The sequence below is a fragment of the Nothobranchius furzeri genome, chromosome 4 (assembly GCF_043380555.1).
Source record: "Nothobranchius furzeri strain GRZ-AD chromosome 4, NfurGRZ-RIMD1, whole genome shotgun sequence".
NCBI classification, from domain to species: domain Eukaryota; kingdom Metazoa; phylum Chordata; class Actinopteri; order Cyprinodontiformes; family Nothobranchiidae; genus Nothobranchius; species Nothobranchius furzeri.
The window spans coordinates 64,516,714-64,538,634 of NC_091744.1; the positions used below are offsets into that span (position 1 = coordinate 64,516,714).

A 21,921-nucleotide genomic window follows, 5' to 3' on the forward strand; every position below is an offset into this window, starting at 1 on the left:
CATAACGACATTCAGTTGCAGTCATCGCTCGTGATGCATACGCAACCGATCTCCAGCTATCCCCATCATGCTGCAGGAGTACGGCTCCAATCCCACTGGTCGACTCATCTGTGGAAATCTTTGTTTGTCTTTGGGGATCATAAAACATTAGGACTGGTTCAGAGATAAGGATGTGTTTAAGTTGCTTCCATTCATCATCATGGTCACCAGTCCACTTGAACTCCTGTTTCTCATGCAGCAACTGTCTCAGGTGCAATGTTTTTGAAGACAGATTGGGAACGAACTTTCTAATAAAGTTAATCATTCCAAGGGCTCGGACAACCACTTTTTTATCTTCAGGATGAGCCATCTCCAGTATTGCTTTAATTTTACTGTCATATGGCTTGACACCTGCCCCCAAATCGTTGGTCTCCTAGGAAAACTATATCTCTGACACCAAATTGGCATTTCGCTCTATTCAGTTTCAGTCCATTTGCCTGGATTCTCTGTAGTACTCCAACGAGTCTCATTATGTTGCTCCACAGTCGCTCCCCAGATGATGATATCGTCCACATACACCCGTACCCCTTTGAGCCCTTCAATGATGTACTCCATAGTTCTATGAAATACTTCAGGAGCTGATGTAATTCCAAATGGCATCCTCACAAACTGATACTGCCCAAAGGGAGTATTAAAAGTACAATATTTAGAGCTCTCATCATCCAACTTAATCTGCCAGAACCCATGGGACGCATCCAATTTGGAAAACAACTTTGCACCAGACATCTCACTTACAATTTCCTCTCTGGTAGGAAGTAAGTAATGCTCCCTTTTTATGTTGTCATTTAAATCCTTAGGGTCCATACAGATCCTCAGGTCACCATTAGGCTTCTTGACACAAACCATGGAATTAACCCACTCGGTTGGAGCTCCACCTTTTGTATGACTCCTGACAGGGTCATCCGGTCGAGTTCTTGTTTCTATTTGCACCTCAGGGCACCCGAGACCTGCCTAGAAGCATTAACAACAGGTCTGGCATCTTCCTTGAGATGTATTTTATATGTGAAGGGCAAGGCCCCAAAACCCTCAAAAACATCCCGGTATTGGCCAACAATAGTTTCAGTGCTGCTGTGCAGATCCCCGATGACATAATAAACTCTTTGGACCAAACCCAGCCTTTCACATGCTTCATCTCCAATCAAAGAATCACCTTCTGGCACAACTATAAACATCAAGTTGTGTTCTTTACCTTTAACTTGTACCGTGAGATTACACTTGCCTTTGGTGGTGATGGATTGGCCATTGTAGGCTTTGAGGGTACTAGATGCTGGATGAAAGAGCAGTTTCACATCCATGGCTTCAATATCACGCTCATTTATCAAATTAGCCTTCGACCCAGTGTCCAACTTCACAGGAAAAACAGTTCCATTCACAAGCAGTGGCACTGTCCATTCATCCACATTTACATCAGTCGTCACAGCAGATGGAGACACGTCAGCATCACGTTCCACAAGGCACACAAAGAAAGTATCACTCAGAGAAGCTTCATCCTCAGTGTGTACAGGACCATGCTTTTCAGGCTTCATTTTAGAAAAGCAATATTTGGCAAAATGATTAAGTCCTTTACAGCTGTTACACATCTTGCCAAATGCTGGACATTGTCTCAGTGCATGTCGCGTCGCACATCTCGGACAGGAAAATGATCTTGCTTTGTCCTGTCTGCACTTCTGTTGGTATGAAACAGCTGCAACATCAAGCTCCGTTCCCAGCTCCCTCACTCCATCACCAAAAGTTTTCACATGGTGTAGGGCTATTTCACACGCATGGCAAATATCCACAGCTTTACTCAACGTAAGGTCAGTCTCTCTCAGCAGCTTTTCTCTCACTTTCTTATGTATTCCAAACACAACTTGACCTGTGATCAGCGAATCCTGAAGAACTCCAAAATTGCACGTTCTTGCCTTTAACTTCAAATCCATCGGGAAGACATCAAAGCTTTCATCCTGCTGCTGCAAACGTGCACGAAACACGTACCTCTCGAATGTTTCATTTTTTTCGGTGAGCAGTGATCGTCAAACTTCTGCAACACAAACTTGTGCCGGTCCTCCTCATCCTCAAAGACAAAGGTATTAAACACCTCCACAGCTCGGGGTCCAGCCACTGTAAGCAACAGGGCAATCTTGCGAACATCAGGCTTCCTATCCAGTCCAACAGCCTGCAAATACAGCATGAAGCGTTGCTTGAATGAACACCATTCACAATCCACATTTCCACTCCGGACAACAGCGTCCTGAGGCCTCACACTGTCCATGGCTAACCCTACTCCTGGAAACATGTAATGTTTCTTGAATTAAGCACGATGTTTCATGTTCTTTGCAAAAGATGTTTATTTCTTTTCTTCACCAGCTGTCTGTCATTGACCTCACCTCATCAACACTCTCCTCCACCCTTAAATAGATAACCTAATACCGCCCACTTGTGGGCAGAGCCATAACAGTTATCACTACAAGCGTTGGAAGCCCTGAATCATTCCAAATAAATATTAATTTAGTATAACTGGCAATACAAAAAGGTTTATATCAAGAACAAAAAACAAAACAAAACAAAAAAACACATTAAAGTGAACTTTTTGTTAACGCTTAAGTTCAAAGTTGTTAATAAAGTTTCTTTAATCTAAACGGAAGTGACGTAGCCACAGGCCGGTCTGCCATTCAAAAATAATGGCCGACACCAAATGTTGTTTTTTTACTTAATATAGCTATTTAGATGTTTTACAGATAACTATGTAATACGGTTTCATTGTGCATATATAGATGGTTTAAAATCGGTTCGTCTTAAGAAGAAAACCGGTTCTAAATTCTGCTTTTGCTGCTAAAATGAGCGATGTTGTGGAGAAGACGCTGACAGCTCTGCCAAGCCTCCTCTCTTTAGACTCTCAGCCTGGCTCAGCGAAACTATCCACCAACTCCAAGCTAGGAAGCCTCATTAGAGGAATTACTGAACTAACATCTAAACATGTAAGTTGGTCCGGTAAAGCGCGCTGAACCTTGCCACTCTAGCTTGCTATGTTCCCTTTTAGCTGACCTATGAAATATGTGCTCGTTGTGCTGACTCGTTTTCTGGCAGATTTTACACGCAGCTTGTTGTGGTGAAGTTAAAAGGCAGCTTTTAAAAGGGTTTAGAAAAATACTTGTTTTTTGTGGTGCGTTCAGGTGCTTGTGTTTACCTCAGAAATTAGGCTTTCTAGAGTGAGCTGCAGACGAGAACCATTGATGCCGTTCATAAGCCGAGTATTATTAGTGTGGGATCATATCATTGATGCAAAATTTAAACAATGCATTGAGAAATCTTCGCAACTGGTACTAACATTAAATCCACTTTAATAACATTTAGTTTCTGTAGCTTCCGGCCAAACAGCTGTTATTTATTCAAGTGTCCAATACACTAATCCTTGAAGGATCTGAAAAATCAAAATATTAGCTGATTCTTTATTCCAAGTCTTTTTTTTAACACACCCCGACTCAGTCATCTTGTTTATTACAGTTTAGTTCTTGTCACAGTAAATCTCTTTCTGCTTGTTTAATTTTCCCTGTTTTCAGTGTTTGAACTTGGAGATCTGACTGAGCTGTCACCTGTTTACAGAGCCACAGTCATGAGAATCTCTGTTCGTTATCCTAAAATTTACTCAGGTGCATAAATATTATGTTACCTTTTAAATTATTTAACCATTCTTTCAAGGTTTAGGTTAAAACTACCAATAAAACTAACATTAAAGCTAAAATTAGACCCTCAAACATGTGTAATAGTTCTGAATAGATTATATTTTTTAGGTGTTTTCATTTAGTTTGAGTTTTATCTAAAAATTCCTGAGCATGTGTTTATAATGATATCCTAAGTTTTGACTGTATGAGTTATCTTCAGTCCTCCATCTTATATGTGTACTTATGAATGCACTTTGTTCCTTTATTATGAATGACAGACAGCAGAACAACGTAGTCTCAGCAGTTATCTTTTAATTTGATTTAATTAGTCTTTTTTCTGCATTTCTTTCTTTACAGGAGGAGGAGAAACTAATTCAGCGTGAGCTATCATCAATTAAAGAGCAGGTGTCCTCCCCCAACACCACCATGGTACAGCTCCGGTTTCCTTATATCATCTTTCACACAAATGACCTAAAGTCTTTGCTGATCTGTTTATTTCTGGGACATAATTTGATTCAGAGGCAGATGAAGGAGCTCATGGTGAGAACCATCTACTGTGAGATGTTGGGCTACGAGGCAACGTTCAGTTATATTCATGCCATTAAACTGGCCCAGCAAGGGAATGTCCTGGAGAAGAGAGTTGGTGTGTGGTTTCTCCATTTTCATCATTTTTACTTTATTAAAACACTCTTCTAGTCTTCAGATCATTTCATAGTCATGAAACTTGCACATAGTCAAGCTGCAAAGAATGTAACACAACAGATTTGCAAGGTCTAAAGCTGAATTATTAGAAATTTCTAATTTATTTATAAATATTTTTAACATAATGACAACTTTTCAGGGTCATTTCATCTTTTCCAATGAACAAATCAAGCACTTTCAAGGTTTTCCTGAATCGTACAACGGCAGCTCTTTACACATGTATGAATTAACAGAACATATAAACATAATTTCAGTTACTGTTTCTAATGAAAATAAATATCATTATTCTAAAACCAAATCACATCACAGTTTCATGACTTTGAAATCATTTAGAATAGCTTGTAAAAATTCAGCACTCTGAATGATTCCAAGCACCAGTAAGAACCTAGAATGTGGTTATTGTGTGTTTTTCAGGTTATCTTGCTGTTTCCTTGTTTTTGAATGAAAGCCACGAGTTGCTGCTTCTCCTGGTAAACACAGTGCTAAAGGTGGGTCTTTGTTCTTTACAGTATTTTATTAAAAACTTGACTATATATAGAAACACTTTTAGAAATTTCAAGAATTGTGGAATTTGTCATATGTATTAGATTATTAGGCTCTGTTGTTTTATATTATAGAAAGCCAGCATGTCCCCCTGATGGTGCTGTGTTGTGACCTTACAGTTACTCAACTATTAGCTGTAAAACAGCGTTTGAGATCAAGAATTTTTGTCAGCAACTCCATCGAGATGATTTTAGTGATGAGAGAAATCTCAATTAAGATGTTATTTGTTTTTCTTTTACTTTTATTTGTCATGCGCATTAAAGCTGGGGTCAGAGTACCTGAAAAGGCTGTTTGATGAAGAAACACAATTCAAAGACCCAACACCCTTTCTTAAGCACAATGGGAACGCACAGTGCTTGTTCCCAAGGGTTCAATTTTACATTTTTGTTATCCCTTTCTCTCCCAAAATTCTTAATGTGACACACTTACATAACTGTATAACAATGTAGTATTCTAGCTACATTAGTGTGTAGTTTTTATGGTGAAGAAAAAGACGGTTTTCAGCTTTCTTGGTTTCTTCTGAACTTGCTAGCTCAGCTCTGGCTTCGCTTCCCATTCAGCTTCTCAGTTTGATGGACCCAGTCATTAAGAACGAGACATTCACATGATTGGATGAGGTTTTTCCAAAATTGTATGTTTCAGAGGTGATCAAATTTTTTTTTTTTTTGGAAAAAGTTTCATTTACCGGTTGCCTTTAGCACGTGAAGAGCAATTCAAGCAACGTGGAAAAAAGCCACAGAAAAACACCTCCTTCTGCACCTTTAAGCGGTGTCCTCTTGTCTCGCTTACCAATAAACTAATAATAAAACTTCAGTAGAAAAGTACCCCTGAGGCAGAATTAGAACATTTATATAAACAGACACAAGAATGCTAGTTTCACCAGTCTACAGTACCTATTTTAGTTTGGTAAAATATTATTGGTCAGCTCATAAACGCTGATGTAATCAGTCAAAAACATGTCACAACGAAGTTACACAGTGTGTTTTGTACCTGCAGGATCTCCAGAGTACAAACCTGATTGAAGTGTGCATGGCTCTCACTGTTGTCAGCCAGATGTTCCCTAAAGACATGATTCCTGCCATTCTTCCTCTGGTGGAGGAAAAGCTCAACCACTCCAAGTAAGATGTGCTCCCAGGTAATTTCTCAGTTTGGTCTTGCTTGAACGTTTTTGATTAACGAGTGTTTGTTGTCACAAACTTGTAGGGAAATCATTCGACGAAAAGCCGTCCTGGCGTTGTATAAATTCTACCTGATTGCCCCAAATCAAGTTCAGCACATTCACAACAGGTTTCGTAAAGCGCTGTGTGACAAAGACCCCGGTGTGATGTCGGCTTCTTTACACATCTACCTACAGCTGATTCAGGTAGCTGGTGTTTCAGACTGACAATCCAGCAATAGTAGAAATATTACAGTTTGAGCCACTGTGGTGCTGAAAAGTGTCTTTCTTACAGGAGAATCCAGAAAGTTACAAGGACCTCACCGCAAGTTTTGTCACAATCCTCAAGCAAGTGGTGGCCGGAAAACTTCCCATGGATTTCAACTATCACAGTGTTCCTGCTCCATGGCTTCAAATCCAGCTTCTCAGAATTCTCTCCCTACTTGGGAAAAGTGACCAGAGGTAATTCATCTCTCACCTCGTCTTCAGTTTTAACTGGATGTCTGTGATTAATTTGGTCTCCTTGCTCCTCGCAGCACAAGTGAGGTCATGTATGAAATCCTGGATGAGTCTTTACGGAGAGCAGAGATGAATCACAACATCACCTATGGTTTGTTTAATTGTTATTAAAACGACTGAAGCATTCCTTCGTCTACTCACACATCTCTTCCTGTTCTAGCTATTTTATACGAGTGTGTAAAATGCATTTACACAATTCATCCTAAATCTGAGCTTTTGGAAAAAGCTGCGAAGGTCATCGGCAATTTTGTTCTGTCACAGAGGATAAATCTAAAGTATCTGGGTAAGAAACACTAAAAAGGACTTTGTTTTTGACATGAATCATTTATTTAAAAAACAACAAGATTTAAAACATTGTTCTCATGTTCTTGCAGGCCTGAAGGCTCTCACCTATGTGGTCCATCAGGATCCCAGACTGGCCTTGCAGCATCAGATGACCATTATCGAGTGTCTCGATCACCCCGATGTCATCATAAAGCGAGAGGTGTGCAAGAGTGCAGCCGTAGGCTGGGTGGCTGTAGAAAGATCCTTTAGAGCATCATGGAAACTTTTCTGTTCTCTTTCAGACGCTGGAGCTACTCTTTCGGATAACTAACGACCAGAATGTAACAGTAATCGTAGAGAAGATGCTGGACTTTATGAGCATCAATAAGGAGGATCACACCACCGCAGACCTTGTGGGGAAAGTGGCAGAACTGGCAGAAAAATATCCTTAAAGAACACGATGAGGGATTTGTGTGTGGTAACCTTGATATCTGGTTTTACATGTTTTGTTCATTCTATACTACCAAATTTGTCGACATATTTGTTTGAATGCTGTTAAGCATTCAAACTATTGTTTTCCTGTTTATATTTATTGTTTGAATTCAAACCATTGTTTTCCTGTTTTCCTTCATTCTTATTCTGCTTCCATACACTTTTCAACTCCTTCAAATTTTTAACTATTTCAACAATTTTATATCAAAACGTTCAGCTTGTTGAGCTCTTTCCGGCCATTACTTTTGGCATTGATATCTTTAAAATTTTTCGAGTTATTAAGCTTTTTCTGAGAAAATTTCCCCATTGAAATGAATGGGATTGGTCAGTTTTCAGCAAATTCCTATCACTTTTTTGACCTAAAGCTCTATTGGGTTCCCTTTAACTTAGAGACTTCATTCAAAGTTTAACAAACTCACAAGACTTTCCTATTTAACATATTAAAGAGGCTTTTTGATATCTTTTAGGGTTTTTCTTAAATCGCAGGTAGAAGTTGAGGTACGACTTGAAATTTTCAGAAAAATTCACAAAAGTTATAATGGGGAAAGATAGGAGCGGTGACCCTCCCTTACTCCATTTCTGGTGTTGTTCTGAGAGAACCTAAGGTCCGATTGAAATGAGACACACGCTGGCTTACAGCTAACGAATATACCTTTGTTTTGAGCTATAATTCTTGACTGTACTCCAAACTTTGCGGTCGTACGGTTCATTTGTTTGAGAATATTAAAATAAAATTAAAAATGCTTCCCACCACTCTAAACTGAAAATTCCGCACTCTAACTTTTGAACTTCACATCTTCTGTGAACAACTCTTTACTACCCCCAGACCGTTTGGACTACCAAAACAAATTATATCTCAAAAAGTGGGAATTTTTGTCAGCTTTTCAGAATGGGTTTCATTTTATCTGTAAGTGTTACTGTTCCTTCTCTACAAGCCCCAGAAAGAGGAGAGACCCAGATTTTCTCTCACTGAAACACGTTAAAAGAAACGTTGGTTACGTATTGTAACCCCAGATTCTATGAGTCTAGTCGCAGCCCTTAAGCGAGCTGCTATTGGAAGGATGATCTCCGCATCAGCCAATCATGAAGAGCTTAAATGTACGCCCACCAATAGTGGGCCCCCTCATGTATATAACCGCAGTGACCCCACTGCTCGCCTCCAATGGCTCTTATTCCATCATAACCAGTGGGGCCAAGTGGCTTAAGGGCTGCGACTAGACTCATAGAATCTGGGGTTACAATACGTAACCAACGTTCTATTTCGTCTAGTCTTAGCCCTTAAGCGAGCTGCTATTGGAATAAAGCGCAGCTGGATGGGTTTACGCCACACTGGTTAACACAACCAATGGACACACCCAATCAATCTCCTTTAGTGAGGGACGTTCAGCCTCAGACCAGGCTTAAAGACTGAGGCAGCCACGATAAGAGAGGGGCCCTCACTAAAAAAACATCATCCACGAGAGGATGAAATCCATCTCGGCAAGGCCAATGAGGTGCCATAAGCATTCATTCAGCCTGCTGGGGTCCAAGCACTGAACGAGTGATGGAACCTGAAGACACATCTCGTAAATAATAACGAGTAAAGGAACAGGATGAAACCCATGAAGCAGCCTGACAAATGTCTTCCATCGACACACCACTGTGGAGCGCCATCGAAGAGGAAATCCCCCTGGCTGAGTGAGCCCTGAGTGCCTCAGGGGAATCCTGCCCCGATGACGTGTAAGCGAGGGAAATGGCTTCACACAGCCAGTGCGAAAGACGCTGGGTCGACAGCGCCTGACCAAGGGAAGACTCCCTGTAGTGCACAAACAGGTTTTGTGAACGACGAATCTCCGAAGTGCGTGACACATACCGTACAAGCGCGCGCACCGAGCAGAGAAGGTGAGAAGCCGCTTCCTCCTCAGAATTATGGGGAGGAGGAAAAAGTCCAGCCAATGAAATTGACCTGGATTTGAAGGAAGCATTAATGCTTTTGGGCACAAAGGCTGGATTGGGGCATAAAACAGCAGACCCGCCATCTTCCCGGATCCTGAGGCATGCGGGAGCCACTGAAAGGGCGGTCAGGTCACTCACTCTCTTAACTGATGCTAGCGCTAGCAGCAATGCAGTTTTAAGTGACAGGAACTTGAGTGAGACCTGGTCCAAGGGTTCAAATGGGGCTTTGGATAAGCCGTGCAGAACCACCGTTAGATCCCACTGGGGAAAAAGCGGGCGGGACACAGGTCTGTTCCTCCTGACATCTTTTAGAAAACGTTTTGTGAGGGGATGATTGAAAACAGATCTATCTCCAAACCCTTGGTGACAGGATGAGATAGCTGCAGCATATGTTTTAATAGTGCTGAAGGCGAGGCCCCTGTCCATCAGTATCTGCAGAAACGATAGGACATCCGCCAGCTGGCAGGAGAGCGCTTGAACATTCCGCTCTGTGCACCATTTCTGGAAAGCTGCCCATTTAGCAGCGTAAGACGCAATGGTAGAGGGCGCCCGCGCACTCTGAATCGTGGCGACCACATCATGCGGCAGCCCAGAAGCCTCTAAGCGTGACCGCTCAGCGGCCAGACCCACAACCGTTGGCCTATTTCCGGAGGATGTTTGATTATTCCATCTGCCTGGAGAAGGGCGTCCGCCCTCCACGGGAGCCTCCACGGGGAGCCGGACACTAGCGCTTGCAGGTCCGGAAACCATGACGCGGACAAGCGCCTGGGAGCCACCAGAATCACCGAGAGCCGTTCCGACTGAATTCGGTCTAAGAGACGGGGAATCAGAGGGACTGGTGGAAACGCATAAAGGAGCGCTCGAGGCCAGGGCTGGTGTGAGAAGGCGTCCGCCCCGAGCGGAGGTCCGTCCCGGGGACTCAGGGAAAACCACAGGCGACACTGAGCGTTTTCGCGAGCCGCAAACAGATCCACAGACGGTTCCCCGAACCTGATCCAGATCTGTGATATCAGTGCGGGATGCAGACGCCAGTCGGAGTCGCGGGGTCCCCCTCTCGACAGGATGTCTGCCGCTACATTCAGGACCCCCGGAATGTAGATGGCTCTGATGGACAGCAGGTGGACATGTGTCCAACACAGTAAATCTGTGGCGACATGCAACAGAGGGAGGGATCGAACTCCCCCTTGGCGATTTATGTAGGCTGCCGCCACCTGGTTGTCTGTGTGAACTTCGACATGACGGCCCTCGAGAAGGGCAGCAAAGTGTCTGATCACATTCCTCACTGTCATAAGCTCCAACACATTTATGTGCTCGTGCGTGTGGGAGGGCCAACGATCTGCCACCGTATGGGACAAGCACGTGCCCCCCCACCCCGACAGTGATGCATCCGTAAACACAGATACGTGTGACGCAGGACGTCCGATGGGAACCCCGCGTGAGAGGATGCAGGGGTTCCCCCAGTGAGCGAGGTCCCCGCCCACTGAAGGGGGAATCCTCAACATACGTCTCTTCTGACGTATCGGGTGCACCCGGAGGCGGGTGAACCAATGTTGCAAGCGCCTCGTGTGCAGCAAGCCTAGCGGCACCACCGAATGGGCTGCGGACATCATGCCCAGGAGTTTCATGACTAACAGGGCTCTCACGATCTTGCGGGGTTGTACACGGGAGATCACCATGGAGAGATCTGCCGCTCTTGCAGGCGACAAACGTGCTCTCATTAGGGAGGCGTCCAACTCCACCCCGAGATACACAATCGACTGGGATGGAAGAACGGAGCTCTTTTCCCAGTTTATAGAAAACCCCAGGGTCGACAGATGCTCTGTCAACCTCCTCGTTTGCTGTGACGCCTCGTCCTTGGACCGAGCGCACAGGAGAAGATCGTCCAAGTAAAATAAAACCCTCATTCCCTCCGTGCGCAGTGGCTGCAGCGCGGTCTCCAGACATTTGGAGAAGGTGCGCGGGGCTAGCGAGTAGCCGAAAGGGAGGCGATTGAACTGATATTGAACTCCCTTGAACGAAAAACGCAGAAACTTCCGGTGATTTGGAATTACTGGTATGTGGAAGTATGCGTCTTTCAGGTCGATTGACGTGAACCAATCCCCGGGGCGCACATATTCCAGGACTTGTCTCATCGTTAACATGCGGAAATGCATTACTGCTATGGAGCAGTTGAACAGGGACAGGTCGAGAATCGGTCTCATTCCTCCCGACTTCTTCGGTACTATGAAGTAGCGGGAGTAGAAGGCGGAGAGCTCTTGTCCGCGAGGGACTCGTGAAATAGCGTCCTTGGACAGAAGTTCCCGCAACTCCAGCTCTAGGGCCTGAGACTGTACTTGCGATGTGAACGTCGTCTCCACGATCCCGTTGAAGGGAGGTGGAGTGACCTGAAAATGAAGTGTGTGACCGCAATGAATGGTGTCCGAAATCCATTTGCTCATGATACAAAGGCGGCGCCACTCGTGCGCGCGTTCCGACAGTGGACGCGTGTGCGCGGTCACGTGAGCAACGACTGAGGGTTGTGCATGCGCCCTTACCGCCGTCGCCCGTACCAGAGAACTGGGGGCGACCCATGGAGGGCTGCGCTCGAAAGGGCGAGTGCGAAACAGCTGGAACAGGCTGGTCCGCACCGCGGAGCGTGGAGTCCGAGAGTGAAGGACGAGTGGGAGCCGAGCCTGTGCACGGGGGCGACAGAGTGCCAGCGGATGAAGCTGCGCACTGTGCCGCCGCGCGTGGTCGAGACAGCGACCTGACATCTCGCCCCACCCGACAATGTAGTGAGAGCTGGGAGAGTTGGGCCCGGCCGGATGCTGGGGCCGGAGCGCAAATGGAGCGCACCCTTACGGTTGGCCGTATATTATGACTGCCTGCAGGAACATGTATGCGTGCAGCAGTGCTTGGTGTGGGGAACATGTGTGAGAACTCGGCAGAGGATTCTGCGGAGGACTGTAGGATTGTGCTCTTTGAGTGACATGTTTTGGGTTTTATTTCAAAACCAACATCAACATCATTACAATCATGTACACACACATTCCCCCCAAAGAGTCACTTCCGTGGCTGCTTTCGGCAAGGCTCGTGCACCTGGGACTGCCAAGACGGCGTCTGCTGGCCCCGCCGGAACCGTTGCCCGCCATCTCGCTGGTCCCGCTGATGTGGAGCCGAAGCGGGAGGCCGGCTCCGTGGAGCGGACGGTGCAGCTGGGCGTTTGAAGCTTCCGCGCCGTTCGTCCCATCCTCTGGCAGAACGGCCGGAGTGCGAGGCTGACCGAGGGTGAACCAGGTCTCGTACCGTAGCCGATAGTTCGGCCGTCTTCTGAGCCCTCTCAATGACGCCCCTAAGATGGGGACCAAACAGAACATCGGTGGTGATGGGGCCGTCCAGCATCTCCCTTTGCAGATGTTCCGGAATGGAGGGCAGGGCCTTGAGCCAGATCGCTCGCTGGATGAGGGTCTGCCAGGCAGCGATGCGAGCAGAACCGGTGAGCACAGCAGCACACAAATTGAGGATAGCATCAGCAGTCTTAGTAATGACGGCTTTCGACTCCTCGGGGGCTTCCAGCTCCTCCATCATCCTCGAGACGCCGAAGGCAAGGAGGGCGATGTTCTTCCCTGCAGCGCCGGTCTGAAAGGCACACTGATGTGCGCGGTCGGTGAGCCGCGTCAGCAGCTGGTCATGTTTTGAAGCGGGAACAGCTCGCGGGCCAGCGAGGTGGTTCTTGGCGCCAAACAGCGAGGCCAAGTCCGGCTCTAGCGGAGGAACGGACGGCCAGCCTTGGTCGGAAAACCCCTCGACCTTGGTGATGGGCGCATAGGTGGAGACTGGCGCCTTGAGCTTGGCAGGCTCGGAGAAGGCGGCAGACCAGCAGCTCATAGCAGCGGGAAAGCGCGGCCAAATAGGGTCTAGACAGCGTGTCTGAGTTGCCCCGAAGATTCCCGCCAAATCATCTGCTTCAGGCGGGGCTGGTTCCGGCACAGCTAGCCCCTTGTGGGCTGCTGCCGCAGAAATGATGGCAGGCAGCTCCTGGAGCAGTGCTCTTACTGCTGGCAGGGAGGAGCGAGAAGCCACTGGGGCAGAAGGACCCGCTGGGCGGAGCTCATCGACCTCCGTTATGTCTAGGAGGGATGCCGCCTCGTCGTAGTTCTCGCTGTCGGTGACGTCATCCAGCCGGTTGAAGCCAGCCGGCTCCTGACCGGCGTCGAAGAAATCCAACGCCTTGTCCAGCGGGTACGAGTCAGCCACCGGAAATTCTTCGTCGGCGGTGGGAGTGAAGTACTCGACCCGGCGAATCTTCTCTGCCACGGGCAGAGCGGCACAGAACGGGCACGAGGCCTGCGGGGTCAAGGCCAGGCCAGCGTGGTGAGCCCCGAGACAGACCTCACACTTAGCGTGCAGGTCTCCGCTGGAAATGGAGCCCGACTGGCAGGTCGGGCAGGGTCTGGCATCACTGGACATGGCTGGTAAGTCTTCTCGGATAATCTTGCTCTTTCTGGATAAATTTGCTCTTTAAGAAGCTCTCAGCTTGGCATGAAGAGAAAAAGGAGGCGAGCAGTGGGGTCACTGCGGTTATATACCACGAGGGGGCCCACTATTGGTGGGCATACATTTAAGCTCTTCATGATTGGCTGATGCGGAGATCATCCTTCCAATAGCAGCTCGCTTAAGGGCTAAGACTAGACGAAATAGAACTGAGATTTTCTTCTCCGATTGGCTTCAGACAGCTAAAATGTTCTCGTCATAGCTTCTAGACAATTCAAAGTAGGCACACAAAAATTCACACAGATAACCACCAAAGCCTTCTGCCACTCACGCTTTTTGAACTTTTCCAATCGGGGCTTCAGTTTTTCAATGGTGATGAGACATTCAGAGCTCTGACATGACATCTAAGGAGCTGAGCACTGTTAACTGCATGATTTTATGAAATCTTGAAACAAAAATTTCCACCGACCACATCTTTTATAGTACACTAATGATATTCTCAAATTCGTTAGGCTATTTTGTCCGCTTCAAAGTGATGTCTTTGGTTTTCCTGTAAGTTTTACGGTTTTTGCGCTACACGCGTGAGAAAGAGGACTGTGCCAGCTTTCCTCCATTTAAACCTCTTATAAAATAGGCTCCTGTGGCTGACAGATTGCTGAAATGTTCTCCTCATAGCTTCAAGATCATTAATGGTAGGCACACAAGACTTCACAAAGATAACCACCAAAGCCTTCTGCCAGTCATGCTTTTTGAAAATTTTCAATCGGTGCAGCGGTTTTTGAATGTTGATGAGACGTTCAGAGGTCTGACATGGCATCTGAGCAGCTGTTAACTGCATGATTTATGAAATCTTGAAACAAAAATTTCCACCGACCACATCTTTTATAGTACACTAATGATATTCTCAAATTTGTTAGGTTATTTTGTCTGCTTCGAAGTGATGACTTCAGTTTTGCTGTTGGTATCACATTTTTTGTGCTACAAGCCTCAGATGGAGGACTGTGCTAGCTTTCCTCCATTTAAACCCCTTTAAAAAAAAGGCACCTGTGGCCGACAGACAGCTGAAATTTTCTCTCCATATCTTCTAAAACATTCGTGGCAGACACACAAGACTTCATTCAGATGTCCACCAAAGCCTTCTGCCGCTCACACTTTTTGAAAATTTCGAATCGGTGCAGTACTTTTCGAATGGTGATGAGAAGTTTGACAGGTCCAATTTCACTTCTGAAGGACAGATTTAATGGCTTCTCTCAGTAATAGGAGTACAGCTGCATGTCTCCAACAGCCAGGGGAAAAGGCGGGAAAACAGTGTTGCTCCTCTCTGATTGGCTGAGAATGTTCAACTATTTTCTGTCCAAGCAGGATCAAGCACCTATACATATGATACATCAAAATGACCGGCTTGGTCTCAGAAATCTTGTATTAAATTTTAAATGTGTTATCTGACACCATGGTAACAATCTTAGCAATGACATTTCATACATTTTAGACACTACTGTTTCAAAGTAATTTAACATACGAACATTATTTAAAATTTAAAAAGGTCATGGCACATTGAACATAAGTATATTGAAGTAGATTTCTGTCATCTGTTACCATGGTAACACAAGTGCATAAGGATATCCCCAAACAAGTCGCATTGAAATTAATGTGAAAAGCCTAATATTAAACCTCTAACATACTGCTGTTTCTTATCTTTCTGAGCTCTATACACTTAAAACTAGCAGCATAGCTGACATTTTAACACTAGTCAGAAGGCAGGAACCGCCCCCTCCTTCTCTGCTCTCTGATTGACTGAGAGTTTTCAATTCTCTTCTGCCTAAAAGGAAATATGCACCCACACATATGATACATCAATTCAACCTGCTTGGTCCCAGGAGTCTTGTATTAGCTTGATTTTGTGTTCTGCTTTACCATGGCAATGTGCTTAGCGACAACATTTAATAACATTTTCGACACAACTGTATCAACATACTTTAAGATAGAAATGTTATTCAAAGTTTAATAGAGTCATGTGACATTGTACATTGCTTTATTAAAGCAGATTCCTGTCATCTGTTACCATGGCAGCACAAGGAGCTACAAATCACTTTAACCAAGTCTCATAGGAATGAATATAAAAAGCTGAATATTGAGCCAATAACAGACTCCTGTTTTTGATCTTTTTGAACTATCTGTACTTAAAACTAGAAACAAGTTAAATTTGATTGACCATCATAAGGTGGGAAAGTGCCCCGCTCCCTCCCAGCTCCCTGATTGGTTGAGAGAGGTCAATCATCTTCTGGCTAAATGGAATTACACACCCACACATGTGATACATCAAATTAATCAGCTTGGCCTAAGGAATCCATCCATCCACTTATAAATCCATCCATCCATCCATCCATCCATCCATCCATCCATCCATTCATTCATTCATTCATTCATTCATTCATCCCATATCAAGTCTGAACATATGTTAATCTATCAGTTTCAGATATCAGCAATTTTTTTCTAAATTCACAGTTCAGCCAATTGTAAAAATGTACCCATTAAACTATTCTCATTCAAATGTTTAACCATTTCAAATTTCGAGTTTTTAATCAATGTTCTAAGATTAAAGTTTTCTGCAGTTTAGCATTTTTTGTCCATTCTTCACCTATATTCTGAGCTTTATTACACTTGTTAGTGATTTTTCTATACATTCAGCTCATTTTGACAGTTTAGCTTAGTTTCAGCTTCATTTCAGCTAATCAGCAGCTTCAGCAATCAGTTTCTGAATTCAGCATATGATGCTAAATTAACAGTTCAGCTAAATGTAAAAATTATACTGTTAAACTAGTCCTACCGAAATAACAGGTGTTTAGACATTTTAGCTGTCCAGTTTTTTAAACATTGTTCACAGATTTCAGTTTTCTGCTGTTTAGGATTAGTTTTCTTGATTCTTCACTTACTTTTTGTGCTTTATTTGCTTGTTGGTGCTTTTTGCTTTCTCATCTTTCACTACATTCAGCTCATTTGCCAGTTTAGCTTAGTTTCAGCTTCACTTCAACTAATAAACAACTTCAGCAATCAGTTACCAAATTTAGCATAAGCTGCTAATTTCACAGTTCAGCTAAAGGTAAAGATTAAACTGTTAAACTTGTCCAACTGAAATAACAGGTGTTTAGACATTTTAGCTGTCCAGATTTTTATACAATGTTCACAGATTTCAGTTTTTTGCTATTTATGATTATTTTTCTCCATTCCTCACTTACTTTTTGTGCTTTATTTGCTTGTTGGTGCTTTTTGCTTCTACATCTTTCAATACATTCAGCTCATTTTGACAGTTTTTCTTAGTTTCAGCTATCCAGCATTCAAACAGCATTTCTGCAAGAAATGCAAATTTTTATAGTTGGCCTTATTTCGGCTCATTTGAACAGTTTTAAAGCTTTGCCGTTGTTTTGTATCTCCATGTAATCCGTTTGCATCTTTAGTAAGTTTATTTGGGTCTTTTGTTACTTAAATGACATCTTTATGTAGATACTTTTTTGACTGGTTCATATTTCTTTATGCTTTCTTTGTTATTTCATTGAATGTCTCACATTTCTGTGGTTTGTTTTGCTCGTCTTTCTTCTGGTTTTCTCCCTGTCATTTTCATTGTTCTGTTTTCCAGCTGTGGTTCTTCTCATTCAGCTTGTTTAAAATTACATCGCAGCTGTTCTGTAATCTGTTGCAAAGTGCAAAAGCACTAATCAACCTATTGTTGCTTTTTAAAGCCTTTTCCTATAAACCCTCTCACATATGCACCAGACAACGAGTGGTTTGTTGAGACCATGAACACGGTGTTCTCTGTAGGCGGAGACACGTTGCAGCCCGACATCCCAAACAGTTTCCTTAAACTGCTCTCAGAAGGTGAGCTAAAACCAAGCTCAACTTGATCTAAGTTTACCGTTTAATGGTTTTCTATTCAAGTATCATGTAGTTTTATTATTTTCTCTATGACACAGGATTTGATGATGAGGAGGAGAACAAGAAGTTGAGGCTGTTTGCGGTGAACTCCTACATTTCTCTGCTTCAGGGAGAGCCCAGCAAGCTGCCCCAGCGCTTCCTCCAGGCCATCTGCTGGGTGAGTGTTCTGGGAGTACTGGGATCACCCAACAACACAAATAAAGAAAATCTATTTTCATTTCAACAAAAAGAAACAAAGAGTTTAGATCTGCTGTAAGTGTCAAAAGAATGTTCCAGTGATTTACCCAGGATCAGATGATGAAATGACATTTCATTCCTTAATTGTGAACTCTTTATGTTCAGGTTCTTGGAGAATATTCTCATTTACGGGAGGATGTTGAGCCCGATCTGGTCTTGAGGCTGTTGGTTAAACTGTTGAATATAAAGAGCACCAGCAGTGAGACTAAAAGCTGGATCCTCATGGCGATGACCAAACTCTGCTCGGGTGGAGCACCTCTTTCCGTGCCTCTGGAGGTTTCTGAAACATACAGCAGTTCCATGGACACAATGCTGCGACAAAGAGCTCAGGAGCTGCAGTACCTCAGCCAAAACCCTGAGCTACAGGCCAGGGTGCTACCTCGGGGTGTCAGCCAGGAGCCCATGGAGGTAAGGCTGCAAAACTGACCGAGCAGAAACACAGACGATTATTTAGTTTTCTTTGCTGTTTGCTGGAGTTGGTGTTAACACAGAGCTGATTAGAGGAACCAAACTAATGAGAGCAGGAATATCAGCATCAATCAGGGCAGCTGTTTCATCATGTCTGCAGAAGGTTCAGGTTTGCTTTTAGCTACAGCTTCAGTCATTTAAAGAGCATACATCATACTTCAAATGGAAGATCTACTGGTCTGGTTGTTGCAGATGAGACACAGTTTCAGTGAACGTTTAAAGCTTCACTTAGAGGGTTTATTGCTGCTGTGTTTACGTTGGTTTCCAGGTAGATTCATCGCTGTCGTTTCTGGATGGATTTGTGTCAGAAGCGCTAGCTGCAGGCGCCGCTCCCTATAAGCCTCCCCATCAAAGACAGGAGGAACTGTCCCGATCCAAAGGTAGAATGTGTGAAAATTATTTTGGCTGCAAGTTTGGTGTGTTGTTTGGGTGTGTTCTGATGGTTTTGTGCGTCTCAGCACTGAGTTTGGAGCCCTATGGCCTGTCCCTGCCTATCAGCATGTCCTCTTGCAGCATCGCAGACAGACAGTCCCCTACGCTGCTGTCCGTGAGCTCTGGTCTGTCAGGCGACCGCACGGATCACTCACACAAAGGCGGGTATGTAGGTTCAGCTGGAAGTCTGTTTGTCTTCTTTATTTCGCAATGCTGAGTCCCTGTTTGTGTTTCAGCTCCACAACCTTGAAGCTGGATGGAGTGAGGAGGGTCTGGGGGAAAGAAGGTTATCTGGCTCAGAGAGAATCTGCAGAGGAAACTGCTCCGGTCGAGGCTCCCAGTCCGCTCCAGCCTCTCGTTCAGCAGGGTGACGGCGACGCCTCCTACAGCCAGACTCCTACACCAATCCCCGAATGTGAACAGGAAAAACAGCAGCTGGCATCCTCACTGTTCGTTGGCCTGGCCTCCCAGAGCTCCGTGTGTCTGGTCAGTTCATGGTTTTATGAATCTGTTTGTAGAAGGAAAATGAAGTGAAATAAATATTTAAGGGCCTTCTGTCCTTAGTTCTCTAAAATGTTGCTTTTATACAAATGTGTGCTACAATTTAAAGTTTTTCATCTAACAGATGGGAAAATCTGAGCAAACATCTCAACGATTCAGAAGAAAACTCAAAGATCCAGCTGCATCATTCCCCTCCAGCACGCAGAACCCACTGGTTTCTCCTCCCAGTAGTGTGGGTCACCTGCTGCTGGACTCCAGCATTTCCTCAGATCTAATTTCTTCACCTGAACAGACTCATCTAAGCTCTGTTGACCTCACTGTTGCTAATGGAGAAGTAGAGTTACCTGACAGAGACATGAAGGGAATAAAAAGTACTCTACTTAGAGAAGACTCCGCATTAGCAGCCGGTTCTTCTCCACACGAAGAGCTAGACAGACCTAAAGACTCGTGTCTCACTTCACATCTTCCAGCAGAACTTTCTGGACTCCCTCACTCAGAAATCACTCCCCTATGCACCAGCCCAAGCCTGGATCTGTCTTCCTGTCATGTTCAAAAAGACGATTCTTTAGTGCTTCTCGTCTTCATGAAGAGCTCGTCTGATTATGACATACAGCAGATTCAAGTTCAAGTCACCTGTGAGGAACTTGAGGTAATTTATACAATTTAAAGGATCAGTACAGTTTAATCAAATAATTTTCTATGAATCGTAACATTTCCTGTAACGTTTCTGTTGTTAAGGTGTCCTGTGTGTGTGACAGTCCAGTAGAGGAGTTAAAAAGCCACGGCGTAGTGGTGTGTCAGTATTTTCTAACGGTGAAGAGTCCCTCGGTTTACTTTGTGCTGTCTGGGATGATGTCGCACCAGATTCCTGATAATTCGCTTCAGGAAACACAATTCTCACACAGAATTCCTTTAACCAGCTTCCTCAGGTGAGACATGTTTTTAAAGGTGTGGTCACGCTGACGATGAGTAAATAACATTGACATGTGTCCTGCAGACCTTTGAGACTTTCCACTGAGGAGTACGGGACAATGTGGCTGGCCTTTTCACACGACACCAAGCAGAATCTGCCGCTGATGATGGACGCGGAGGAGCCGCTCACCGCTACGCTGAAGGTGCTGAAGGACAAGCTTCAGCTTCATGTTGTAGAGATTATAGGTAAGGAAGCATCTGTGTGAGCTCTGGATTTATAATATTCAGGTTTTATTCTTGATAAAAGGAAAAAAGTAGGAATAAATGACCTGAGTACTCTAAGAGCTGTGACTTTCAAACATTTAACGCTCCTTTATTGCAGAGATGAATAATTATTTTATCAGCACTTTAGCAATAGTAGAGATTGATTGCTGGATTTTAGTTTTTTGTTTACTTATTTTGTGATTTGATCTTTAGTTTAGGAGACGACACTATTAAAAGATTTGCATGTTAAAATTTCTGCAGCTTTTTCATTTCAGCGTTTTAAACAAACAAGCGCGTTTGCAAGGTCTTGTAAAAGCATTGTAAAAAGGTTACTTGATGCTTTCTATTGAAGTTTTATAGAAATGATTTAAAACTGATGCCAATCTCCTTTAATTCATCATTCTTTCAATCAATCATTAGAAAAGAAATGTCAAGTGATTAGGTAGAATAATTTCACTAAGCTGAAAAGCAAATGGATCATAAATACATAAATTACCTTCAAATGATGTAATTCTTGTGTAAAATAAAACATATTCCTTTATTATAAGCATTAGATAAAGTTGTTTATTAAAAAAAACAATAGTTGTTTGAGCTATTTGGCAGATTTCAGATGTGTTCCTGCAGTTGCATGTGTTGAACCACTGAGTGATGTCAACAATGTTTGTTTCCCAGGAAACGAAGGGATTGTAGCTTGCTGCCTCAGACAGGATCAGCCGTGCCTCCTGCACTGTCGCGTTCACGCTGGCATGCTGGCGGTGTGGCTGCGCTCCCCCATCCCCGAGTTGCCCGACTGCCTCCTCTACCACTGTCAGAGAGCGCTACAGGAGAGCTGAGCAGAGATTTCACTTTTTTATTTTACAGATCATGGGTTTCTTTGATGAATTACAAACAATTTAAAAAAGCTTTGAAAGCCGTGGCAGGTAAATAAACTCAGGGCTGAAACCTGGTTTGTTTTAAAACAACACTAAGGTCTTAAATGCAGATAGAAGTCCAGAATATCTTGTCATACTTTAATAATGACCTTAAATTAGCACCATTGTATTTATTCTGACTTATAAAGGATTAATAAACAATTAACTTCTTTTTTCCCATTTTCCAGATCTACAAATTGTAAAAAGATAAATTGTCCTAATTTCTAATCTACATTCTGTGTCTAGAACAATCAGGGATTAAAAACTCTAGAGGTTTGTTAAAAAGTCAATTTTATTGTTTATGTGCCAGTGGAGTAATTTAATGTTACACAGACATGTTTCATTCATCTTAGTTGAGACGTGACATTATTGCTCTGATCTACTTTCAATTACTGTCTGAACTTCTTAAAATTTTAAGACAGAAAAAAAAAACCATTGTTTTTTTATTTTTTGCTCACTATGTGGAAAATCACAGGAATGTTGTCTTTACAGGAAAATCTTG

At 43.9% G+C, this 21,921-nt stretch overlaps 1 protein-coding gene across 2 annotated transcripts; it reads left to right on the forward strand.

Moving 5' to 3' along the window:
• Window positions 1–2,697: 2,697 nt before the first annotated feature.
• On the forward strand, window positions 2,698–21,544 carry ap4e1 (adaptor related protein complex 4 subunit epsilon 1). 2 transcript variants are annotated; one of them, XM_015964242.3, is made up of 22 exons: window positions 2,910–2,996; window positions 3,579–3,668; window positions 4,038–4,109; window positions 4,200–4,323; window positions 4,797–4,870; window positions 5,922–6,043; window positions 6,129–6,288; window positions 6,377–6,543; window positions 6,618–6,691; window positions 6,761–6,883; window positions 6,975–7,084; window positions 7,167–7,306; window positions 17,525–17,637; window positions 17,733–17,851; window positions 18,037–18,339; window positions 18,668–18,779; window positions 18,858–18,996; window positions 19,068–19,317; window positions 19,457–19,981; window positions 20,071–20,261; window positions 20,330–20,490; window positions 21,181–21,544. In XM_015964242.3, the coding sequence occupies exons 3-22, from the start codon at window positions 4,107–4,109 to the stop codon at window positions 21,339–21,341; spliced, it is 3,171 nt and encodes a 1,056-aa protein (XP_015819728.1). In that variant the 5' UTR covers window positions 2,910–2,996; window positions 3,579–3,668; window positions 4,038–4,106; the 3' UTR covers window positions 21,342–21,544. The 2 variants fall into 2 exon arrangements, with proteins under 2 accessions (XP_015819727.1, XP_015819728.1); XM_015964241.3 differs by lacking the exon at window positions 3,579–3,668 and having other exon boundaries at window positions 2,698–2,996.
• Window positions 21,545–21,921: the final 377 nt, after the last annotated feature.